Source organism: Pelobates fuscus, chromosome 6 (genome assembly GCF_036172605.1).
Source record: "Pelobates fuscus isolate aPelFus1 chromosome 6, aPelFus1.pri, whole genome shotgun sequence".
In the NCBI taxonomy this organism is placed as follows: domain Eukaryota; kingdom Metazoa; phylum Chordata; class Amphibia; order Anura; family Pelobatidae; genus Pelobates; species Pelobates fuscus.
In genome coordinates, this window is record NC_086322.1 from 232,110,819 (window position 1) to 232,131,499 (window position 20,681).

Genomic DNA, 20,681 nt, shown 5'->3' on the forward strand with positions numbered 1-20,681 from the left:
CTGTCAGGTATACGTCGTGGCTTTGTCAGAGCTGGCTGGGACGTGTTGTCTGGCAATCCAGGAGAGGTGTGCGGCATCTTGCATGTGAGACCGGCTTCCTGACTCGTCTGGAGGGTAGATTTTCGTCTGCTGGGTGTCGTTAGTCCTTGCTGTGATGCGTGCGCTGCCCTGCTGTATCTCCATCTCTTCCTTCTTCACCCGGCCTGCCAGGGAGCTAGAGTGAGTGCTTATAGCTGGCTGCTGTTGATATTGGGCCAGTTTGTGACTGGATGCTGTGCTGTTAGTTATGAGCGTGGGTGGACCATGTTCCTTCCCCCTGCCTTCAGCGCACGTGGCATCCGCCATTTTAGGTGAGGTGCCTAGGCCGCAGATTGGGGTGGTGTTGTTGCTGGGCCTTGTTTGCGTTGCAGCGTTCGGGGCCACAGGGTGAGGACCGGGATCACCCCCACCCGTCTGGAGGGGGGACAGGGCCCGTTCCACTCAGATGTTGGCCTCTGTCTGGGCATTGTAAGGCAGGAAAGTGGGGCAGCGGCCGTCCGCCCAGCTCACCGCTGGAGAAGGCCCCAATTGGGACATCGAAGATTCCTCCTCCAGGGACTGAAGCCTGAGGAGCCAGCCTCTTACTGGATCCAGTGCCCCCTTTGCACCAAGGACCATTGCTGTCGGTCTGCTTTTACGTCGAAAATCTTTTTAAGGCTTAAAAGGCTTTTTAAGGCTTAATGTTTAGAAGGTTTCAGGAGCTGATCTTTCTTGCGACTGTCCAGCTCGGCAGTCCGGCCCCGCCCCCGTCCAGGGGTTTTTAGTAGCCACTTGGTCACAAACCTTAGCCAAATTTAGTGTTTATATATTTTTTTTTTACACAAAAATGGTACTTTCATTGATGTCACATGTTGTAATGCTCTGAAACACTTAAAAATCTATGATAATGCTTCTTGAAAATGTAAGAGTGCTTTTTCACTTTGCTGTTGCTTCAGGGCTAATTAGGTATAACACAGTCCTCATCTCTGTACACAGCATTTATAAGAAGGCAGACTGGATGGTGCATTGATGGGGCTTGGTAATTATACAAAAGTGAAGATGCACTGTCACTTGTGGGATCTTTCTATTCTTTCAAAAGCTTTTTTTTTTTTTAAATATATTTTTATTTCTTCAAAGATTTTAACCATACAAAATTTACAAAATACATGCATACAATTTCTCTCTAGACATATCAAGATTGCTCCTATAGGTGTTTCCATTTAAACACACTGCAAGAATTGATAAAAAACACTAATACAATAAATACTTGTGTATGTATCTTACATTCTTATACCCAAAAGATATACTTCTATAGCTTTACCTGAGTTCCTCAATACATATGATCCTATCAATGGAAGCCACAAATATAAAATAGAGGAAGCATTAAAAGAAGATTCATACCATTCACATTCATACCATTCACACATACCATCCCTTGGAACTAGCATATTTCCATCCACTAATTACTTCCTACCCTGATAAATAAGTTTTGCTAGTATCCCTCCAGGGTCAGACTCACACTGGGGGCTACACCAACCTTCTAAATTACAAGTTTAATTGCTAGCGATAAACTTATCCACCATTTTATCCCAATTACAAGATTTCTTCAAACCAACAGAGTTTCCTTGGATTGTTCCACTTTCCATTTTACATTGATATATTGCTTGCTTTTTAATTTCAATCCAGTCTGGAACTTTATTACTTTTCCAATATCTGGCTAGAACTATCTTAGTTGCCATCAAAATGTGTATTATCAGCATAACTTTCTCAATAGGCATGGAGGGCCATCCCTGATGTAACAGAAAACTTTGGGGCGTGAAGGGTATATATATCTGGCAGACACTGCAAATCTGTTGGTATATAAACTTCCATGTACTACCCAAGGACCCACAGTGCCACCATATATGGAGGTAATCTCCTTTCCCATCATCACATCGCCAACAAAGATGACTCTGATCTTTATACATTTTAGCCAGCTTTTCTGGGACCATATACCATCTGTTCGTAAGTTTATAAAAATTCTCTACTATATTTAAACAATGTACCAATTTATTGACCTTAACAATCGCACTTATCATATCTTGCTCAGAAATTGCAATATGTAAGTCTTTTTCCCACATTCTTTTAGATTTCCAAGCAGAGAACTTCTGAGAGTCCCCTAAAAACTCATGGCATCTAGAAATATGGCCTTTGACTCTATGAGTTTCCAGAATCTTTTTTAAATTGATAATATTTTTATTAAGCTGGCAATCCAAGAATTTCCCCAAATAAAACTTAATTCTTAAATATGTGAATATCTCCTTACTGTCAATCCCAAACTCTGATTGTAACTGATTAAATGGCTTAATTTCATTTTTATCTATGATCCCTTGTATATTCATAATTCCCTTTTGTGTCCATCCTCTAATATTGATATCCTCAATGTTCCCCTTAATTACCTCTAAGGGTAAAAAGGGAAACAGTCGATATTCTATTTTAAGTTTCTTCTTAGTGTTGTACCAGTATCTCAGAATATTATCTATGATAGTAGAGTGTTCTGGTTTTACTGAGTTGCTCTTATTATCCTGCTTCCTTGTTGTCCAAAATAAAGCAGGTAAGTTATTTGTCTCTACTAAGGATTGCTCTATTTGATACCATGCTTGGTCTTTTTGATCGCTACTTAAAGTGTTGGCAGCAAGCATACAAGCATTATGATATTCTATTATATTAGGGGCGGCCAGGCCTCCATCTTTTTTTTTTCTTAGATAATAACTGTAAGCTTATTCTCGTTTTTTTTCCACTTCCAAATGAATTTGGAAAAAGCTGATTGTATCATTTTTAACCATGAGGTTGGAACTTGTATTGGTATCATTCTAAAAAGATAATTCCACTTAGGCAAAATGTATGAGCGAATGGTGTTTATACGTCCTATCCAGGAAATCTCTTTACTAACCCATTCTTTTAGGATCTTATTTGTAGATTTTATAAGTGGGAGAAAGTTAACCTCTATAATATTTTTTATATTTCTTGGAATTTTAATACCAAGAAAGATAGTATTATCCTTTACCCAAACAAAATCATAAGACATTTTAATAAAGTTATTTTCTTCATTAGATAAATTAGTTGTCATTATTGTAGTCTTGTTAATGTTTAATTTATAATTTGAGTATTCACTATATTGAGCCAATATTTTTATCAATTCCGGTAACGAGGATCTAGGATTCTGGATCATAAGCATAACATCATCTGCGTATAAATTGATCTTATGTTCTACATTATTGAGCCTAAATTCCTTAATCTTCTCATTTATCCGAATATCTTCTGCAAGAGGCTCTATGGTTAAAACATAGAGTAGCGGGGACAGAGGGCAGCCCTGCCTAGTGCCATTCTTAATATTAAACCAGTCTGCCTCTATTCCTGGTCCTATGGTCCTAGCAGAGGGCCTAGTATATAATGCCATGATAGCGTCGTAAACCGCTCCCACAATGCCATATGACTTAAGTGCATTCCCCAGAAAATCCCATCTTACCCTGTCAAACGCTTTCTCAGCATCCAGTGACAGGGTCAGAAGGGGGGCATTCTTCCTTATCGCAGCGTCATGTACATCCAGTATCCTTCTAAGACCACTATAGGCTGCTCTGCCGGGTATAAATCCGGCTTGATCTTGATGTATCAGAGCGGGAATACAGGTTTTTAAACGATCTGCTAAAATCGAAGCATAAATCTTTACATCTCCATTAAGGAGAGATATTGGACGATAATTCGCCAATTTAGCTGGATCTTTGTCCGGTTTCAAGATTGGAACAATATTTGCTTGAAGCATCTCCTTAGGAAATGTACGATTCTCCACTATCTCATTAAATGTCCTGGCCAGGCGCTCTGAAAGGGTATCCCTAAATATCTTATAAAATGTATTTGAGTAGCCGTCTGGGCCGGGAGCTTTGCTTAACTGTTACTTGTTGATTGCTACTTTAATGTTATCAGAGGTTATTGGTTTGTTCATCTCCATAAGTTGTTCTCTAGTTATTTTTGGTATTTTTTTTTTTTTTAAATATTCAGATGAGGGCGGTTGTTGTCCTACAGGTTCCAAATTATATAATCGACTATAATAATCGTTAAAGGCTGACCCAATTTTCTTTGGGCACAACAGCCTTTCCTTTTCGGTGTCAATTTTATGGATCCTCCTTAATTGTTTTTTATTTTTCAATTTATTTGAAAGCAGTCTATCTGCCCTATTGCTCTTATAATACCAATTTATCTTTAATAATTGTAGATTTCTATTTGTCTCCTCCATTAATAGTTCGTTTATACCGTTTTGTATTAATAGCATTGTATTACTTATTTCCTGGTTGGTAAGGCTTTATTTTCTTTAGATAATTTGTAAAAATCTACATAAAGATCTCTAAGGGATTTCCCCTTCTTTTTTTTCCCTAATGTACCTAATTTAATTAAATAGCCTCTTATAACGCATTTATATGCATTCCATACTATTGGTAATGAAACTTCTCACCCCTCATTTTCTTGGAAAAACCTGTCTGTCATCTCCTCTATATATTCTCTATTTTCTTTATTAGAAAGAATATTATCGTTTAATCTCCAGTTAGTTCTTCTAGCGCTATTATTCTTTGTGTCCAACTCCAATTTTATAGCGTTATGGTCGGACCATGTAACTTCATCTATAAGAACTTTTTTAGTGCAATTGGCCAGAGCATCAATACCCGAGAGTAAATCAATTCTTGAGTATGAGAAGTAGGTTCTGGAAAAGCATGTAAAATCCATCTCCTCTGGATGGAACATGCGCCATATATCCATTAATCCATGTTTCCTAAGCATCTTTTGAAATTGGACTGCCTGTGAAGTTGTTACTTTATTTGGCCTCGCAGGTTTTAATGTTTTTCTGTCTAAATTAGCATCCAATATTCGATTAAAATCCCCCGTTAGGGGGGCGGGGTCTGAGCGCAGAGCTGAGCGGACGCATGCAGGCACAGCTCCCGCTCTGCAGGGCGCTCAAAGCGACTAAACTGCACGAAATAGCCAAGAAACGTTATAAAACGGGCCACCAGCAGACGGGTAAAGCTACGCTGAACGTTCTGATACCAGACATGAAGCCACCACAGCCGGATTACCGTGAGTCGCATTCAAGGCCTAGCATGGCAAGCAACCTGAATGCCGGGGGAGGCGGCCGATCCCCCGACACAGGGACGGCTAAGCATGACAGCTCTCCTGTTCCCCTGCTACCCCCCCCTATGGACCGGTGGGGGTCATCTCGGTCCCCGCTGGAAACTCATACTCACCCGCCACGGGGAGAGACACCGTCTGACGGCAAGCTACACGAGGCGCCCAAGATGGCCGCCATGCACCATCTCGGGCAACACACAACGGATCTGAGGCTCCAGCAATGGAGATCGCACTTTGAGACCCGGTTCGATCAGATCTGCAAAGCATTTTGGAGCAGCCTACAACATAGGCCCCAATACCCTCAAGCAAAACGAGAGATCGCACCAGCGGCAGTCCGCCTGTCCCACTCCAGGCAGAGGACCCACGCGGGTGAGCACCCACTCCGCCACGCTTCCAACCGGAAGGCTCCCCGCAAGACGCAGAACTCCGGGAGCCAGGTACCCAAAAGACGAAGACCTGCGACATCTAAATCCGCTAAGCGGCGCCGCACAAAGCAGCGAACAACTGGGAGGAGATGGGGAAGGAACGGATACAACCAGCATGGGAGCCGACCCGGCTCTGATCCTCCATACCAAGTGGAGACCAAACGGAGAGACCCGAGCAACCATTCTCATGAATGGGCCACACGTCAAGCGAAGAGACACCCCATGCAGGGGGCCAGAAAGGCTGCTTACCGCTTTACATGCCCGGCGAGATTTCCGAACCGAGGGATTGGCTGAATCAGAGACACTCTTTGCACAGCGGACACTGCAGCTAAACTCAGAGCCCGCCATGATGATGATGGACGCTGTCTTGCCCTAAAGCTACACCATACCGCAATTACCATACCATTCTCCAGCGGCCACCTCACCTAGCACTGTATGACTTTCTGACCTCTCAATGCATACCTCATATTATGTTAGGTTTGTGGTACCCTGTTTCTAAAAGTAATCTGTGAGCATGTTCTATTAATCTCCCTCAGCATAATTGAAAGCTATGTAGCAAATCACCAATGTTCACCCTACTCTATATCTTACAAGCATGAATACACATCTAGATATTATAACTATAAAAGCAACCGCAAAAACATTCTCAGCCAGATAGGCACTGTTTACACTGTTTACACGGCGTTAATTGCTACTGTACATGTTGGAATCATAGCATGCCTTACACATGAAGCTGGATGACCCAGCACAATAGACAGGCAATGCTAGACAGCACTCAGTTTATGAACCTTGATATGTTACTAGTCTGTTTCTATTTCTAAAAAAAAATGTGCGATTAAGTTATGCCCTGGTGGATAAAATTAACTAAGCTTACAGAAATCTGTTACTAATAACTACTCCTGAAGCATGTGGTTCCTAACTGCCTCCCTACCTAGCCTGTTTAGAACTAACCTTACTGTTATTAATGTACACAGCACAGCCGAGGTATTATAGTCTTTTAATAAAGAATTAAAAAAAAAAAAAAAATCCCCCGTTAGAAGTAATTTTCCCTGTTTTATCTTTTCAACTTTATCTAATAGATCGTGAAAGAACTTATTAGAAGGATTATTAGGCGCATAGACGTTAACTAGAGTATAGATTTCTGTTTGAATTTTAATTATCATTAATATTACTCTAGCTTCCTTATCTATTTCTTGATAAATAATTTTAGCGTCAATATCATCACTTATCATAATAGATACCCCTCTCTTCCTCTTTTTTTCTAATGAAGCGGATACTACTATTGAAAATCTTTGTGGGACAAATCTTAAGCTATCGGATCTTTTCCAATGCGTCTCCTGTAAGAAGATGATTTGGGCTTTTTCTCTCTTGATGTAATCAAACAAAATCACTCTCTTATTGGGAGAGTTTAATCCCTGGGTATTCAACGATAAAATTTTAACCATTATACTTTTTTTTTTTATCCTCCTATATAATGTCTCCAAGATCCAGATTCCGTTATCTATGTTCTTGTGAACTTGTTTTTTAAGTTTTTTTTTTATACTGAAGATGGGCCCCCACCACTGATACACATACTACATCAGTCATACATCGTCCCCTCATATATGAGAGCCATTCATACAAATAACCCTGAGTCTTATACTCTGGGTATTGATTCAACAGGGAAAAAGAACCCCTATAGAATCTTGTCCTCATCCGGATGACTCCTAGATAAGGAAAAAGAGAAGAGCTGAGCTGTGGCCATCCCTTATACTTAATTTACTACTTCACCTACATCTTTCCCTCCCCCCTTTGCAATTTCCCACTTTCTACCCTTGTGTTTCAAATATCAGCTATACAAATATTTATAAATATTTATAAATCCTTTCATTAAATCTTTATCACTACCAATAAATCTTTTACCTACTTTTACTCTAAAACGGTAAATTTAAACTAATTTCTATGAACGTGTTACTAATGTGTTGCTAATCTATTAAATATTAAATTATTCGTGTTACCCCATTTTGAGAAGAATATCTATCCTAGTAGATATAAAACTAACCCAGTGATATATCGATATCTTTACTGTTAATCGTATTGCCGTTATAATGCTCTTAGTGTTCTAACTAATCACCCCCTGTTCTACTATATTTCTTTATCTCTTTACTTCAAAAAAAACCAACAACACATAGACCCTGTCTTCGTATTTCAGCATTTTTCCCTTAGTGTGTCAAAATATACCAAACCTTTTCCATTTAAATATACTTATAAATCTTTTTTTTTTTCATATAACTTTTTATTATTTTGCAAAATATGGGGTACAGAAGAGAAAGGGGGGGTACGGGGTATCAATCCCAGCATGTCACACAATATATGAACTCGTTATACAGAAGTTTTAATACAATTTATGGATTGTTATACAATGTGGGTTAACACAGTGGGGTGGTAATAGGTTAAGCCAAGATATACAAGGGGGAGGAAGGGTAGTGGGGTAAGCAGGGTTAAGCAGTGGCGAGTCATTGCCACTACATCTCTTTGGCAAGGCCATATACATTGGTGATAACCTGCCAAGTTATTTACAGGAACTGTCACTCCCAACATCCTGGACAGTACATCGGTTCAATTTGTGTGATGGGGTCATCCCCGTCGATAGTTGGGGTCTGTCGGTATTGTCACATACCTTGCGTCTGAACACTTTGTAGGGGTTTTTGTTTGGTCAGTACTCTAGTATACATTGTCTGCCATGATTGCCATGTGGTTTTGAACTGTTGTGTTTCTACACTCTGGTGCATTGTCATGCTTTCATAGATCTGATACTGTTGGATCTTGTCCCACAACTGAGACTTGGATGGGCAGGCCTGTGATTTCCAGTTTATTGCTAGAAGGTTCCTAGCAGCTAGTAGTACGAGAGCGCTTATTTGTTTGTGTTCCTTAGGAATCTTGGTGGGGAACATGAGCAGGAAATACATTTGAGGATTCGGTGTTAGGCTCCCGATGCCCAGCGATTCCAGCAGATCCTGGACTTCGGTCCAGAGGGGCTGAATCACTGGGCATGTCCACCATATGTGGAAAAATGATCCAATATCCTTGGAGCACCTCCAGCATGTCGGCAGCACAGTAGGGTAAATTTTGTGTAGTCGTAGTGGCGTCATATACCATCTATACAGCAGTTTTCTATGTGCTTCAATGTGTGTGTGGCATCTAGTGAGTTAAGAGAGACCATTGAGAGCCTGTACCCAATCCTCGTTGGATAAGTTGAGGGAGCAATCTTCCTCCCATTTCTTTTTACACGGGGGGGTTTGTTGAGGGACCACTCCTTCCCACATTTTATAGCAGAGGGAGATAGTCTTGGGTTTGCCTGGTGCGGCCCAACATCTTTCTATGATTCCCAGAGCTGAGAGGATTTTCTCTTGGGTATTGTCGTGCTTATGTACATTAGTCAGTATGGTACCTTTGAGTCTGAGGAATGTAAATAATTCCTCCGGTGGCAGGTGCCATTTGGCCTGTATGTCAGTGAACTGCATAACCTCCCCGTCCTCCAACAAATGTTGTATGTTGGTGATACCTGCTTTAACCCACCTAGATAGAGGTAGGTGCGGTGTTGTGGCTCTTAAAGCTGATAGTGGAGCTCTGTTGTGGTACAAGGTTTTACATCCTAGCGAGGACATGAACATGTCCCAGATGTTGAGTGTGAGAGTGGTGGTTGGGAACAGGACTAGTCCAGGGGTCCTCAAGTGTTTGGGTGTCCACAGGGTGTCAATCATGTTCCCTCCCTGAACCTGTTTGTTCTCCATATCCACTCAGCTCAACTCTCCTTTGGGGGAGTGTAGTAGGATCCCGGCTGTTAGCACTGACGCTTTGTAGTATTGGTCAATATTCGGTAACCCCACACCCCCTTGTTTGACTTGTGTGTACAGGAGTTTGTTAGGGATTCTAGGTCTTTTATTGTCCCATATAAAGGCATTACACGTGCTCTGTAGGGTCTTGAGGAGGGGTTGTGCTATCTTTAGGGGGAGCATGCGAAAGATGTATAGGATTTTGGGCAATATGGCCATTTTGAAGGCGTTAATCCTTCCCAGCCAGGAGATGTGTGTATGTTTCCATTTCAGTGTCTCCGTTTTGCACATGTGGGGGAGAGGCGAAAAATTTAAGCGGGCAGTTTTGTCAATAGATGGTGCAATTTTAACCCCTAAATATGTAAGAGAGGATGACCTCCAATCAAATTGGTGCCTATTTTTTAGAGCTGCTATGCGGCCTGAGGACAGTTTAACTGGCAATGCTTGGGTCTTGTCCTGGTTCAATTTATAGTGGTAAACTAGGCCAAAATCTCTAAGGGTATGTACGAGGTGGGGCAGGGATCGCTCCGGGTCTGCCAGTGTTACGAGAACGTCATCGGCGAACAACGCCAATTTATGTTCCTGGCCTAAGACATGTATTCCTTTGATGTTTTGGTGACTGCGGATCTTTTGAGCCAAAGGTTCTAGTGACAGGATATATAGGAGAGGGGACAGAGGGCAGCCCTGACGTGTCCCATTGGTGATATGGAATTCGTCCGAGATGAAGCCTCCATTTGAAACTTTGGCGGCTGGCGTGCTATACAGTGCATTGATACTTGTGATCATTTCTGGTGGGAACCCATATGCCTCCAAGACCCTTGACATATATGTCCAATTAAGGCGATCAAAGGCCTTCTCTGCGTCCAGCGCAAGGAGAAGGCCCTCGGTATTGTTCCTATCCATACATGCCAACGTGTTAAGAATGCGTCGGGTGTTATCCGAGCCTTGCCGGCCGCGGACAAATCCCGATTGGTCATTATGCACCAGTTGTTTGAGGAAGGGAGCTATTCTATTGCTAAGTATCTTGGCGTATATTTTGGCATCGCCATTCAGTAACGATATGGGTCTGAAATTTTGCACTGTGTTGGTGGCTTCCCGGGTTTGGGGAGTGTGGAGATGTGGGCCAGGAGAATTTCTGCTGGTAAGGCTCCCCGGCTACTACTCTGCCTATATAGGTGTAGCAGGTGAGGCGAGAGGACAGCTGCAAACAGCTTATAGTATGTATTTGTGAGCCCATCAGGTCCTGGTGATTTGCCCGTGGGCAACGCCTTAATCACTGCCGAGATTTCGTCCAGTGATATAGGCTGTTGCAAGGACTTTATTGCGGTTGGAGTCAGGGAGGGTAGGTTCAGGTCCGCTAGGAAGCTGTCTATGTCCGTTTTTGTCGGGACTATAGTTGTTCCGTCATGTTGAAGGTTATACAGTTTACCATAGTACTTTGCGAAGGCATTTACTATCCCCTCTGGGTCAATGATTTTGTGGCTGTTGCTATCTTGGAGGTAGGCAATCCTGGAGGCGACAGTTTTCTGTTTCAGTTGTGCTGCTAATTTAGCTCCCGCCTTATTCCCTGCTGCGAAGAATTTGTGTTTGGATTTTTGTAAAAGGTAGGTAGTTTTAGCCAGTTCTATATCTCTCAACTGAGATTGGAGAGCTAATAGTTGTCTCTGTAGTGCGCTATTGGGCGATTGTTTGTTCTCGTGAGTGAGAGTTTTAATCTCTTTGACTATAGTCAAGTATTGTGCTTGGTGTGTTCTCTTGGTGTGGCTAGTGTGCTTGATAAAGCTGCCTCTAATGACCGCTTTGTGAGCTAGCCAGACGTAGTCTGGGTTAATGTCTTGCCGATCATTGTCTGCAAAATAGTTCTTTAGGTCTGATGTTACTTGTTCGACTATGTGTGGCTGTGTTAGCAATTTGTTGTCTAGCCTCCAAGACGTTTGGCCGGTATTAGGGAATCTCTCTTTGAGTGTTAGTGTGATAGGAGCGTGGTCTGACCACGTAATGTCTCCGATTTCTGTGTCCAGTATTTTTGTAAGGGAGGTGGTCTTAATCAAGAACCTGTCTATCCTGGAGTAACTGTTGTGCACCGCTGTATAGCAGGTGTAATCAGTTTCAGTAGGGTGTGTGATTCGCCAGGGGTCCACAAAATCATGTGATGCCAAGACATCTCGAATGTTACGCGACTGTGTGAGCCGCCTCTTTGAGGTGGCCGTTGCTACTGTTTTCGAGGCAGATGAATCTTTAAAGCTATCTAGAAGAAAATTGGTGTCGCCTCCAAGTATTACCTCCCCAAAACTATACAAATTCAATAATGCAAACACTCTGCACATAAACTCCTCTTGGTTGTCGTTAGGCCCATATATGTTCATTAAGGTGAAGGGGTTGTTGTTTAGGTGGCATTGTATTATCAGGTATCTACCTTTTTTGTCAGTGATTTTTCGGATCAATTCAAAGGTGACTTGTTTGCTAATTAAAATGGACACTCCCCTCTTTTTCGTGGAATAGCAGGAGTGATGGTCTATAGGAAACCAGGGTGAATTAAATCTGGGACGAGATCCCCATTTAAAATGGGTTTCTTGGAAGAAAGCGACTTGCGCCTTCTGGTTTTTGGCCTCTAATAATGCCAGTCTCCTCTTATTGGGTGTGTTTAACCCTTTTACATTAAGAGAAAGTACCTTGAGGGACATGTCACCAGCAGTAACTTGAGTCGGTGTATTAAGCGTGGTCTCGTCTCGTTGTCTACCTTTGTCTTTTGTCAGTGCTGTCGGGATTTGTGGAAGGCACTGGGGGGGGGGGATGGGGGAGGGTTAGGTAGCACTATATTACAGAAAGCGTAAACTATATACAAACCCGATAGCCGGGTGGCTTAGTGCAGAAATCTGCTGACGGGTAGTAAAGTGGCTTAGTAACTAAGCCTGTTGGGGTACCGTGGGCGCTGTCGGTGTGTTACCTATGGGGTATGCACATGTGGGGAAATACTATAATAAAGATAACCCAAATTAGTGGATGTCCTCCACTGGTAACACTCTGCACCGGTAATATTAATAACGTAAAGAAAGCTAAATATTCAATACTATAACAATATATAACAAATAGTTGTAACAATCATATATGGTCAGCCGCCTCGTGTGGACTCTCGGCTGTACGACATCATGAAAGTGAAGACAGGTATGAGGGTGCACAGGGGGATTTACGTGTGTAGTCTCTGTTAACGTATACATTTCTGCGGTTGATCAGCGATGGGCAGGAACGGTTCGGCCCGATGTGTCGTCGGGTTGTGGGTGTGTTTCTGGAATGTTCATGTTGTGCCAAGGAAGCGAGTTGTAGCCCTTTGTTTGCTTTCGGGGTGGCGAAGTTGTCGGGGATCTTGGGTTGCTCGGTGGTGGTACAGGAATGTTCCATTCTTTGAGCAGTCTCGCGCCGTCACGTGGCGTGGAGAATATCTTGTCGACTCCATTCCTCTTAAGTATTAATTTAGTAGGGAATCCCCATTTGTATGGGATATTGGCCGACCGTAAAGCAAAGGTTATGTGTGCAAATGCCCTTCTCTTGAACATAGTCACTGCTGATAGATCAATGAATAACTTGATGTCGGTAAACGGTTTAGGCAGGGGTGGGTGTTTTCTGGAGGCTTGCATGAGCTGGTCCTTCACTGTAAAGTAGTGGACTTTAGTGATTACATCCCTCGGTGTAGAGGGAGGCAGGTGTTTAGGCTTGGGCAATCTGTGCGTGCGGTCTAGCCGGAGGTCTGAGGCCTCTAACTCTGGGATGAGTGCCTTAAACATATCCTGTACAAATTTAGTCAGGTCTTGTGGGCCTACCTCTTCAGGCACCCCCCGCAATCTTATGTTGTTTCTTCTGTCTCTATCCTCATTGTCTGCTATTTTCCCTTCCAGGTATTGTACCTTTTGCTGCAGTGCAGTGTGTGCTTCTGCTAATTCGTTGTGGGCTTCCCTTAGCCCTTCTGTCGCCTCCTCTAAGTGCGCTGTCCTATCTCCCAGGGCCTGTATGTCCGCCCTGATGTCCGCCGCCATTTTAGAAAAATCTGAGCGGAGGTTGGACTGCAGTGATTGCAGCATGCAGCTCACGGAGGCATCCGTGGCCGGTTGGGTACAGGGGGGGTCTGGGGATTCTTGACTCTCACCCAGTTCGCGGTCCGAAGCTGTGGGGCTCTGTTCTCCGGCGCCATCTTGGCTATCACTGCGACCCATCGTAAGGTGCGAGTGAAGAGTTTTCTGCTTTTCGCCGATTTAGTAGCCATGACTTCCCCTGAGCTCTCCTTAGCGTTTCAGTCGTGGTTCTGGTGGTGTAATGCTGTGTTACACGCTGTATAAGTCCACAGAATGGCGGAGCTCCCAGATTATGCGTCTGCTTCCATGTGGAGTTAGGCCACGCCCCCTTATAAATCTTTTTAACTACCAATCAGGAGATATCACCTCCCTTAATCCATTCTATCCATTACTAAACCTTATTTTCCAACCAATATGTGACCTTATCAAGTGAGTCAAATATGTGAGTGGTCCCATCTTTAGTGACTATAAGTTTGGTGGGGAAACCCCAACGATATTTTAAATTATTTTCCCTTAATTGCAGAGTAGCTGGAAAAAATTGTTTCCTCGCTTTCCTTGTCTGAAAAGACAAATCGGGAAAGACCTTTATGTCTTTAAATTTATCTTGATCTCTTCCCGATTGTCTTGCTGCTTTTAAGATTTTTTCTCTAAAGGAATATGAGTGACAGGCAATGAATACATCTCTTGGGAGATCATCTGGGAGGGATCTTGGTTTATATATTCGGTGTATTCTTTCAAGGAAGTCCGTTTTCTCATCAATTATTATTTCAAGGTTTTTAAAAAACTAGATATGTTGCCAAATTTTCTTGTAAGATGGATTCCGGAATGTTTCTTATTCTCAGGTTATTTCTTTTAGCTCTGTCTTCTATGTTTGTAGTTCTCTCTTCAAGATCATTTATCTTCATTTGTTGTTTCTCAATGGTCTCAGTGTATTTATGTAGAAGAAACTCTAAGTTTTCTATTTTTTGTTCATTATCTTTCACTCTTTGTCCAATTGACAATATATCTTGCTTTAAATTGTCAAAACTCCCCTGCATTTCTATTTTTATTTTTTCCAGCTGAAGGTCTAAACATTCTTTTAAGTACCCTGGGGTAATCATTTGTCATTCCTCTGACGATTCCCGTGGCTCCATCTCATTATATTCAGCCGATTCCTTACTTAAAATCATTTTATTTGGAGTTAATATCGAAGGAGTTTCCAGAGTGCTTTTGTCTACAGGAGCGTTAAAAAAATTTGATAATCTCTTTTCTTGTTTATCTTTTTTTTCCCGGTCTTTTTTTGGAGGAAGTTTCTGATCTTGTCTTTGATCCGCTGTCTTCCTTGTTGTCATTTTTCTAATCTATTTTAAGTATTCTAAGACAAGTTATATTCGGGAGCTTTGTTTAGCTTTGTTTAGCGGAGAAGCCCCTGGTGTTTCTGATGTTTATCACTTTTAAATTGCCTGGGGAGTCAGTGCAAATCAATTCCTTCCTTTTACTTTATATTCGGGAGCTTTGTTTAGCTTTGTTTAGCGGAGAAGCCCCTGATGTTTCTGATATTTATCACTTTTAAATTGCCTGGGGAGTCAGTGCAAATCAATTCCTTCCTTTTACTTTCACTTACAGCTTCGCCCCTTTAAATACTTCAATACTTTCAGGCAAAATTCAGCCAATTATAGGGCTTTATATTTCTTTTCCTTTTCTCTTTCTTTTTTTTTTTTCTTTTTGTCTAGAAAACTCCTTTTCAACTGGCTTTTACCGCAGCAGCTGCTTCGTAATACTTAAAACTGAGTTTTAACCAGCTTTCCTTTAAATGCCTTAGTCTCTTTAGTAATTTATATTACATATTTACAGAGGCTTAAACTCAAGTGCTCACCTCCGTTTCAGGGATGTTTTTTTTTTTACCCCGTACTCTCCACGCCAATTCCGAGAGCGTTGCCGAGCACCCCGCGGCTCCCCACAAGGACTGAACCTTCAATCACGGCAATCTCGCGGTAGTGTCGAGGGAAATCGTTTCACCTGAACAGGTCCGGGGGGGCTTAGAAAATTTGAAGCAAAGGTTTTGTGCTGTGACTATATCTCATAACGTGCAGCTCCGGACATCTGTCTCATAGAGACAGAGACAAAGAGTCTCCAACGGGTAACTGATATCGGGCATCGGGTAAGAGGTAGCAGCTCCTTCTTTCCCTCGTGGGACGCCAGCTCAGCTCAGTACGGCGGCGTACCCGTCACGTTACGCTGCCTGCGTGGCGTCACGTCGCCATCCCCCGCCCCCCCTATTCTTTCAAAAGCTTAATTACTGTTATATTCTCATTCAGGTGCAAGAGTAAAATATAATGGACTAGGGAAGACCCAGACACGATAGGCATCTGTTATGCATGTTTCATAATTTGCTTCTTTTTTTTTTTATGACAAATTTTTAGTGCAAATGAAAAAACTGACAGGTTATAGTGATTACCACAGTATAAAATGATATGTAATCCATCAGCTGTGACAGTGGCTCTACCTTTCAATAAGGTGTATTATTAAATCAAAAGGGATATCATATTTTTGGGAAAACTACATTGCAAAAAATGGATAATGAATAATAAGAAGACTAAAGAACAGAAAATCTTACAATTAAACTGTTATTCCTGGCACCATAACCACTTTAGTCTGTAGAAGTGGCTTTTGTGCAAGGTCGGTGTCTCTGTAGCAGTTCTGCTAAAAGATATTTAGATTATTTTGCAGTAGATGGAGGCTTGTGTCAGTCAATTAGCCATCCTCTTTTATCCCTGCTGCCTATATCAGTTTTTTTTTTTTTTTCATTTACAGTTTTTATTGAAATGAAAATCCAATGTATTCGTGTTGGGACCATGTTCCATCGATAAAGCACCTTCCTATCTTGTTCTATAAAGGTAGCGGATTTGAGAAGCTTCTTGGGGGTAATAAGCAGTACTTTCCACTGTTTGTGAAAGATTGTGCTTCGCAAGTCAGTGGCCCATTGTATTGCCTGTTTAGATTTAGAAAAGGGAACATATGATGCAAGGGCCGGCCTGTCCATGGCTCCAGGCGGCACTGTGGTGCCTGCTGTGGAGCCGTGTGTGTGTGTGTGCATATATATATATATATATATATATATATATATATTTAGTGTCCAATTCTGGGCCCCTGTTACCTTGTCCTGAGGAGAGGGGGCCCACAAGTCTTATGTTTCCCTCTTGCAGTCTCACATGTGCTTCTCTCGCAAACCGCGGGTTGCCATGACAAAGCTCTGGCGTGCATTACGCGCCATGTGCAGCGTTGCCATAGCAACCAAATGCAATGCTCAATCGGCTCGCGAGAGGAGAAGACAGGCTACAGGAGGGAAAGAGCATACTTCTGGGACCCCTCTCCACAGGACACAGCAAAATTTGCCACTTTTAAGCAATTTTCAGTTCATCCAAACTTTTTTCCATTTGGTGAAGCCTTGAGCAATATTGTCTAGGTGAGTATCTCATACTTTACGTCGCTGGAGAAAGGAGTGTGAGAATTGTAGACATGTGCAATTAGTTTCGGCCCAAATTTAAATTCGTATGAATTTCGGCAATTCAGACATTCAGATGCTTCCGAATTGCCGAATTTCTGAGGTGCCGAACCGAATTTCGGAAGTGCCTAATTTCAGAAGTGCGAAGTGCTTCGGATTTTTGAAAAGTGGCAAAACAGGAGAGGGAGGGAAAATTAAGGGAATGATTACAGGAATATAATGTGGGAAGGCTGAACTTGATGGACGCAAGTCTCTTTTCAGCTATGTAACTATGTAACCCTAACCCTACCCTTGCATTAGGGAACTGCCATATCCTGAATTGCCGAAGTGCTTAACCAAAGTCCTGAATTGCCGAATTCCCGAATTTCAGAAGTGCCGAACCAAACCAAATTGCTGAATTTCGTATGTCCGAACCGAAACCAATTTTTTTGCCCATGCACATCCCTAGAGTATTGTGATGTGCAGGGTAATTTGTGCTTGAATGAAAGGGTTACAAAGTCTTCCAATTTATTATCCACGTATGCCTGATATAAATTAGTAACCCCTCCATGTTGTAGCATGGAAGGTGGGTGGACAGTGTACTAGGGCCATGATCGGGATTGCCATAGAAAGGGGGTAAGTGTTGGATAGCCTGGTTAGGTTGATGTCCCATATTTGTATCGCTAGATTCACAGGTGCAGAATGAGTAGCTGGTCTGAACGTTTTAGGTAACCAAAATAAGTGTGGAATAGTAAAAGGTTGCATCAGTTTCTGTTCTAGGGAAACCCATTGTGAGGTCGATACAGAGATGAAATTTGGGATGGTTGAGGCTAAGATAGATCTAGCAGGAAAAGCGAAGCCTCCCATTTTTGATAGTAGCATCTTATTGACCACCCTGGCTCTACTTCCCACCCAGACAAACTGTGTAAGATCTTTACAAATTGTGATAAAATAGGTGTGTGGTAGATGAAACGAGAGTGTGCAGAATAGGTAAGTCTCGGAAGAATGATGATTTTCATAGTAATGATCCGTCCACGTAAGGAATAACTGGGTCCACTTATGGAGGAGTTGTTTGCAATCCTTCCAAGCCCTGAGGAAATTTATTGGGAAAAGGTCTGCTGCAGTTTTTGTAAATGTCATACCTAAATATGTAAAATCGTCTCTCCTCCAGTCTAAGGAGTATTTCTGTCAAAGAAAATCTAAAGTTTGTTTGGGCAGACCTATGCCTAGCTCCTGGGTTTTGCTAGTGTTCTGGGAATAGTACGACACAAACCCATAATCCTGGATCTCTTGCAATATACGTGGGAGCGATTTGATTGGGTGGGTTGCCTATATCAATTTTAAGTGCCCACTACACCCCCCCTCTCCCCCCCCCCCAGTTGGGCTTAACTCTTTCTCCTCCTCGAAAAGAGTTAATCCACAGGCCATAATCCACAGACTACTCATGTAGGGACCGCAGTCCTGCTGAGAGCTTCAAATAGTTCTCACTAAATCAGTGATGTGCTCATATACAAACACTATCAATCTATATCAGTAAAATGTGCTTATATGAAGCTGGTATGTATCGTTAGCAGAGATTGACTAAACCGTGTTGTACAAGTTTGTGTACTTACAATAAGTATGGGTAACATGACAGAGAATACCTAAGGGGCAGACATTGTGCATTAGCACTTCTATTATATGCAACTAGAACATTTTTTGCAGCATCTTGGGCAATATACCAAACAACATCTAGAATGAGAAGTTACATTAAGCCATCTGTCCCTCGTGTGTTAACATTTTTATTCTCTTGCAGGATACATAGTGGGAACATTGGCTGTGTGCTGGTTGCCCTTTCAGGCTCGGCGTCTGATGACTGTTCTGCGCAGTAAGAATGAATGGACAGAAACGTATTATCGTTTATATATCACCTTGCAACCCATCACGAACTGCTTCTACTACCTTAGCTCATGCCTCACTCCTCTGCTGTACAACCTGACATCACGGAACTTTCGCCAAGCTTTCTTCAACAGTATTACACCATGTGCTAAGATGCCTTCGACAGCCTCAGTTCCATGGGATATACAAATTACCCATCAAACCATCAGATCGTCATCGGTGGTTCGAAGCACCAGTGATGTGTGAGCCAATAAAGTGAATATAAATGAATACAAAAATAAGCAGCCCTTATGTTTGTGGTTTTTTTTTTTAGTTTTGTTTCTGAAAATCTTATACATTTTAATGGAAATAAAAATGGGAGAAACCAAACTATACTTAAATCCTTCAAAGCCTCAACTAATTTAATTCTAACAAGAGTTAAAACCTTCCAGTAAAAGTCTGCATGGACTCCATTGGATGTCTATTTTCTTGATCTACAATTATTGACTGTTTGAAGAAACTGTCTCCAAAATATGCTTACCTGCAACAGAAAACATTATTTTGTCCCAGGAGCCCACAATGCATAGCTACATAATTATATAGGCTGAAAGAAGACTCGGGTCCATAAAATTCAGCCTTTCTCACATGTGTTTTTGCTGTTGATTCAAGAGAAGGCAAAAAAACTGTCTGAGGCGCTTAAAGGACCACTCTAGGCACCCAGACCACTTCAGCTTAATGAGGTGGTCTGGGTGCCAGGTCCTTCTAGGGTTAACCCATTTTTTCATAAACATAGCAGTTTCAGAGAAACTGCTATGTTTATGAATGGGTTAAGCCTTCCCCCTATGTCCTCTAGTGGCTGTCTCATTGACAGCCGCTAGAGGCGCTTGCGTGATTCTCACTGTGAAAATCACAGTGAGAGCACGCAAGCGTCCATAGGAAAGCATGATGAATGCTTTCCTATGTGACCGGCTGAATGCGCGCGCAGCTCTTGCCGCGCGTGCGCATTCAGCCGACGGGGAGGAGAAGAGGAGGAGAGCAGGAGGAGATCTCTCCGCCCAGCGCTGGAAAAAGGTAAGATTTAACCCCTTTCCCCTTTCCAGAGCCGGGCGGGAGGAGGTCCCTGAGGGTGGGGGCACCCTCAGGGCACTCTAGTGCCAGGAAAACGAGTATGCTTTCCTGGCACTAGAGTGGTCCTTTAACAATTTTGCAACAAACTAGGAACATATTACTTCTAAAGCCCTGAATGGCAGGCAGTCAGATCTCTCATTGTATCATGAAGCTGCTACGCCACATATTAAAGATTATATTCCTGAATAGAAGAATGTGTCATTACACTAGTTTACCTTCAGCTCAGGATTTTCTAGTCACTGACTAGCTGAATTCCAGCTGAAGGACCAATGAGCTATTTAGATCATTTTGGGGTTGATTTATCAAGGCATAAAATGTATTATTTTGGGTGCAAAATGCAAAGAGACCTATTTGATTGGTTTCTATGGTGATTGAGCCGTATTTCGCTCTTTACCCCCACAGTAGCACCTGGTGTTATATTGATAAATCTCCTCCTTTGATATAAAATGTGTTTTTATAATGCCTTTCTCTGCAGTACGTCACTAAAATGCAGTATTTATGGCAGTAGTAAATGCAGACTATGAAAATACCTTTTACATATATAATGGACTTGTATACATGTGTATATAATGACGCATAGTTAGGTGTTACCTACTCTTTATATTTAACCATGGAATTACCTGAAGATTTTAGAATTGTAGAATTTATTTCATACAGTACATAACTACTCACTTTTCTAGAAAATTGATGAGGGAATAGAACATTTTAGCGCATCATAGCCAAACTGAAAAGCTTACCATCTCCAGCTATT

At 42.1% G+C, this 20,681-nt stretch overlaps 1 protein-coding gene across 1 annotated transcript in view; it reads left to right on the forward strand.

Annotated features, from left to right (window-relative positions):
* LOC134614729 (G-protein coupled receptor 39-like) overlaps positions 1 to 19,102 on the forward strand; it is a 43,833-nt gene extending 24,731 nt beyond the window's left edge. The window contains exon 2 of the mRNA XM_063458834.1: positions 18,741 to 19,102. Within this exon, the coding sequence (XP_063314904.1) occupies positions 18,741 to 19,069 (329 nt within the window). The 3' untranslated portion in view covers positions 19,070 to 19,102. The remainder of the gene's footprint in view (positions 1 to 18,740) is intronic.
* The last annotated feature ends 1,579 nt before the right edge of the window (positions 19,103 to 20,681 follow it).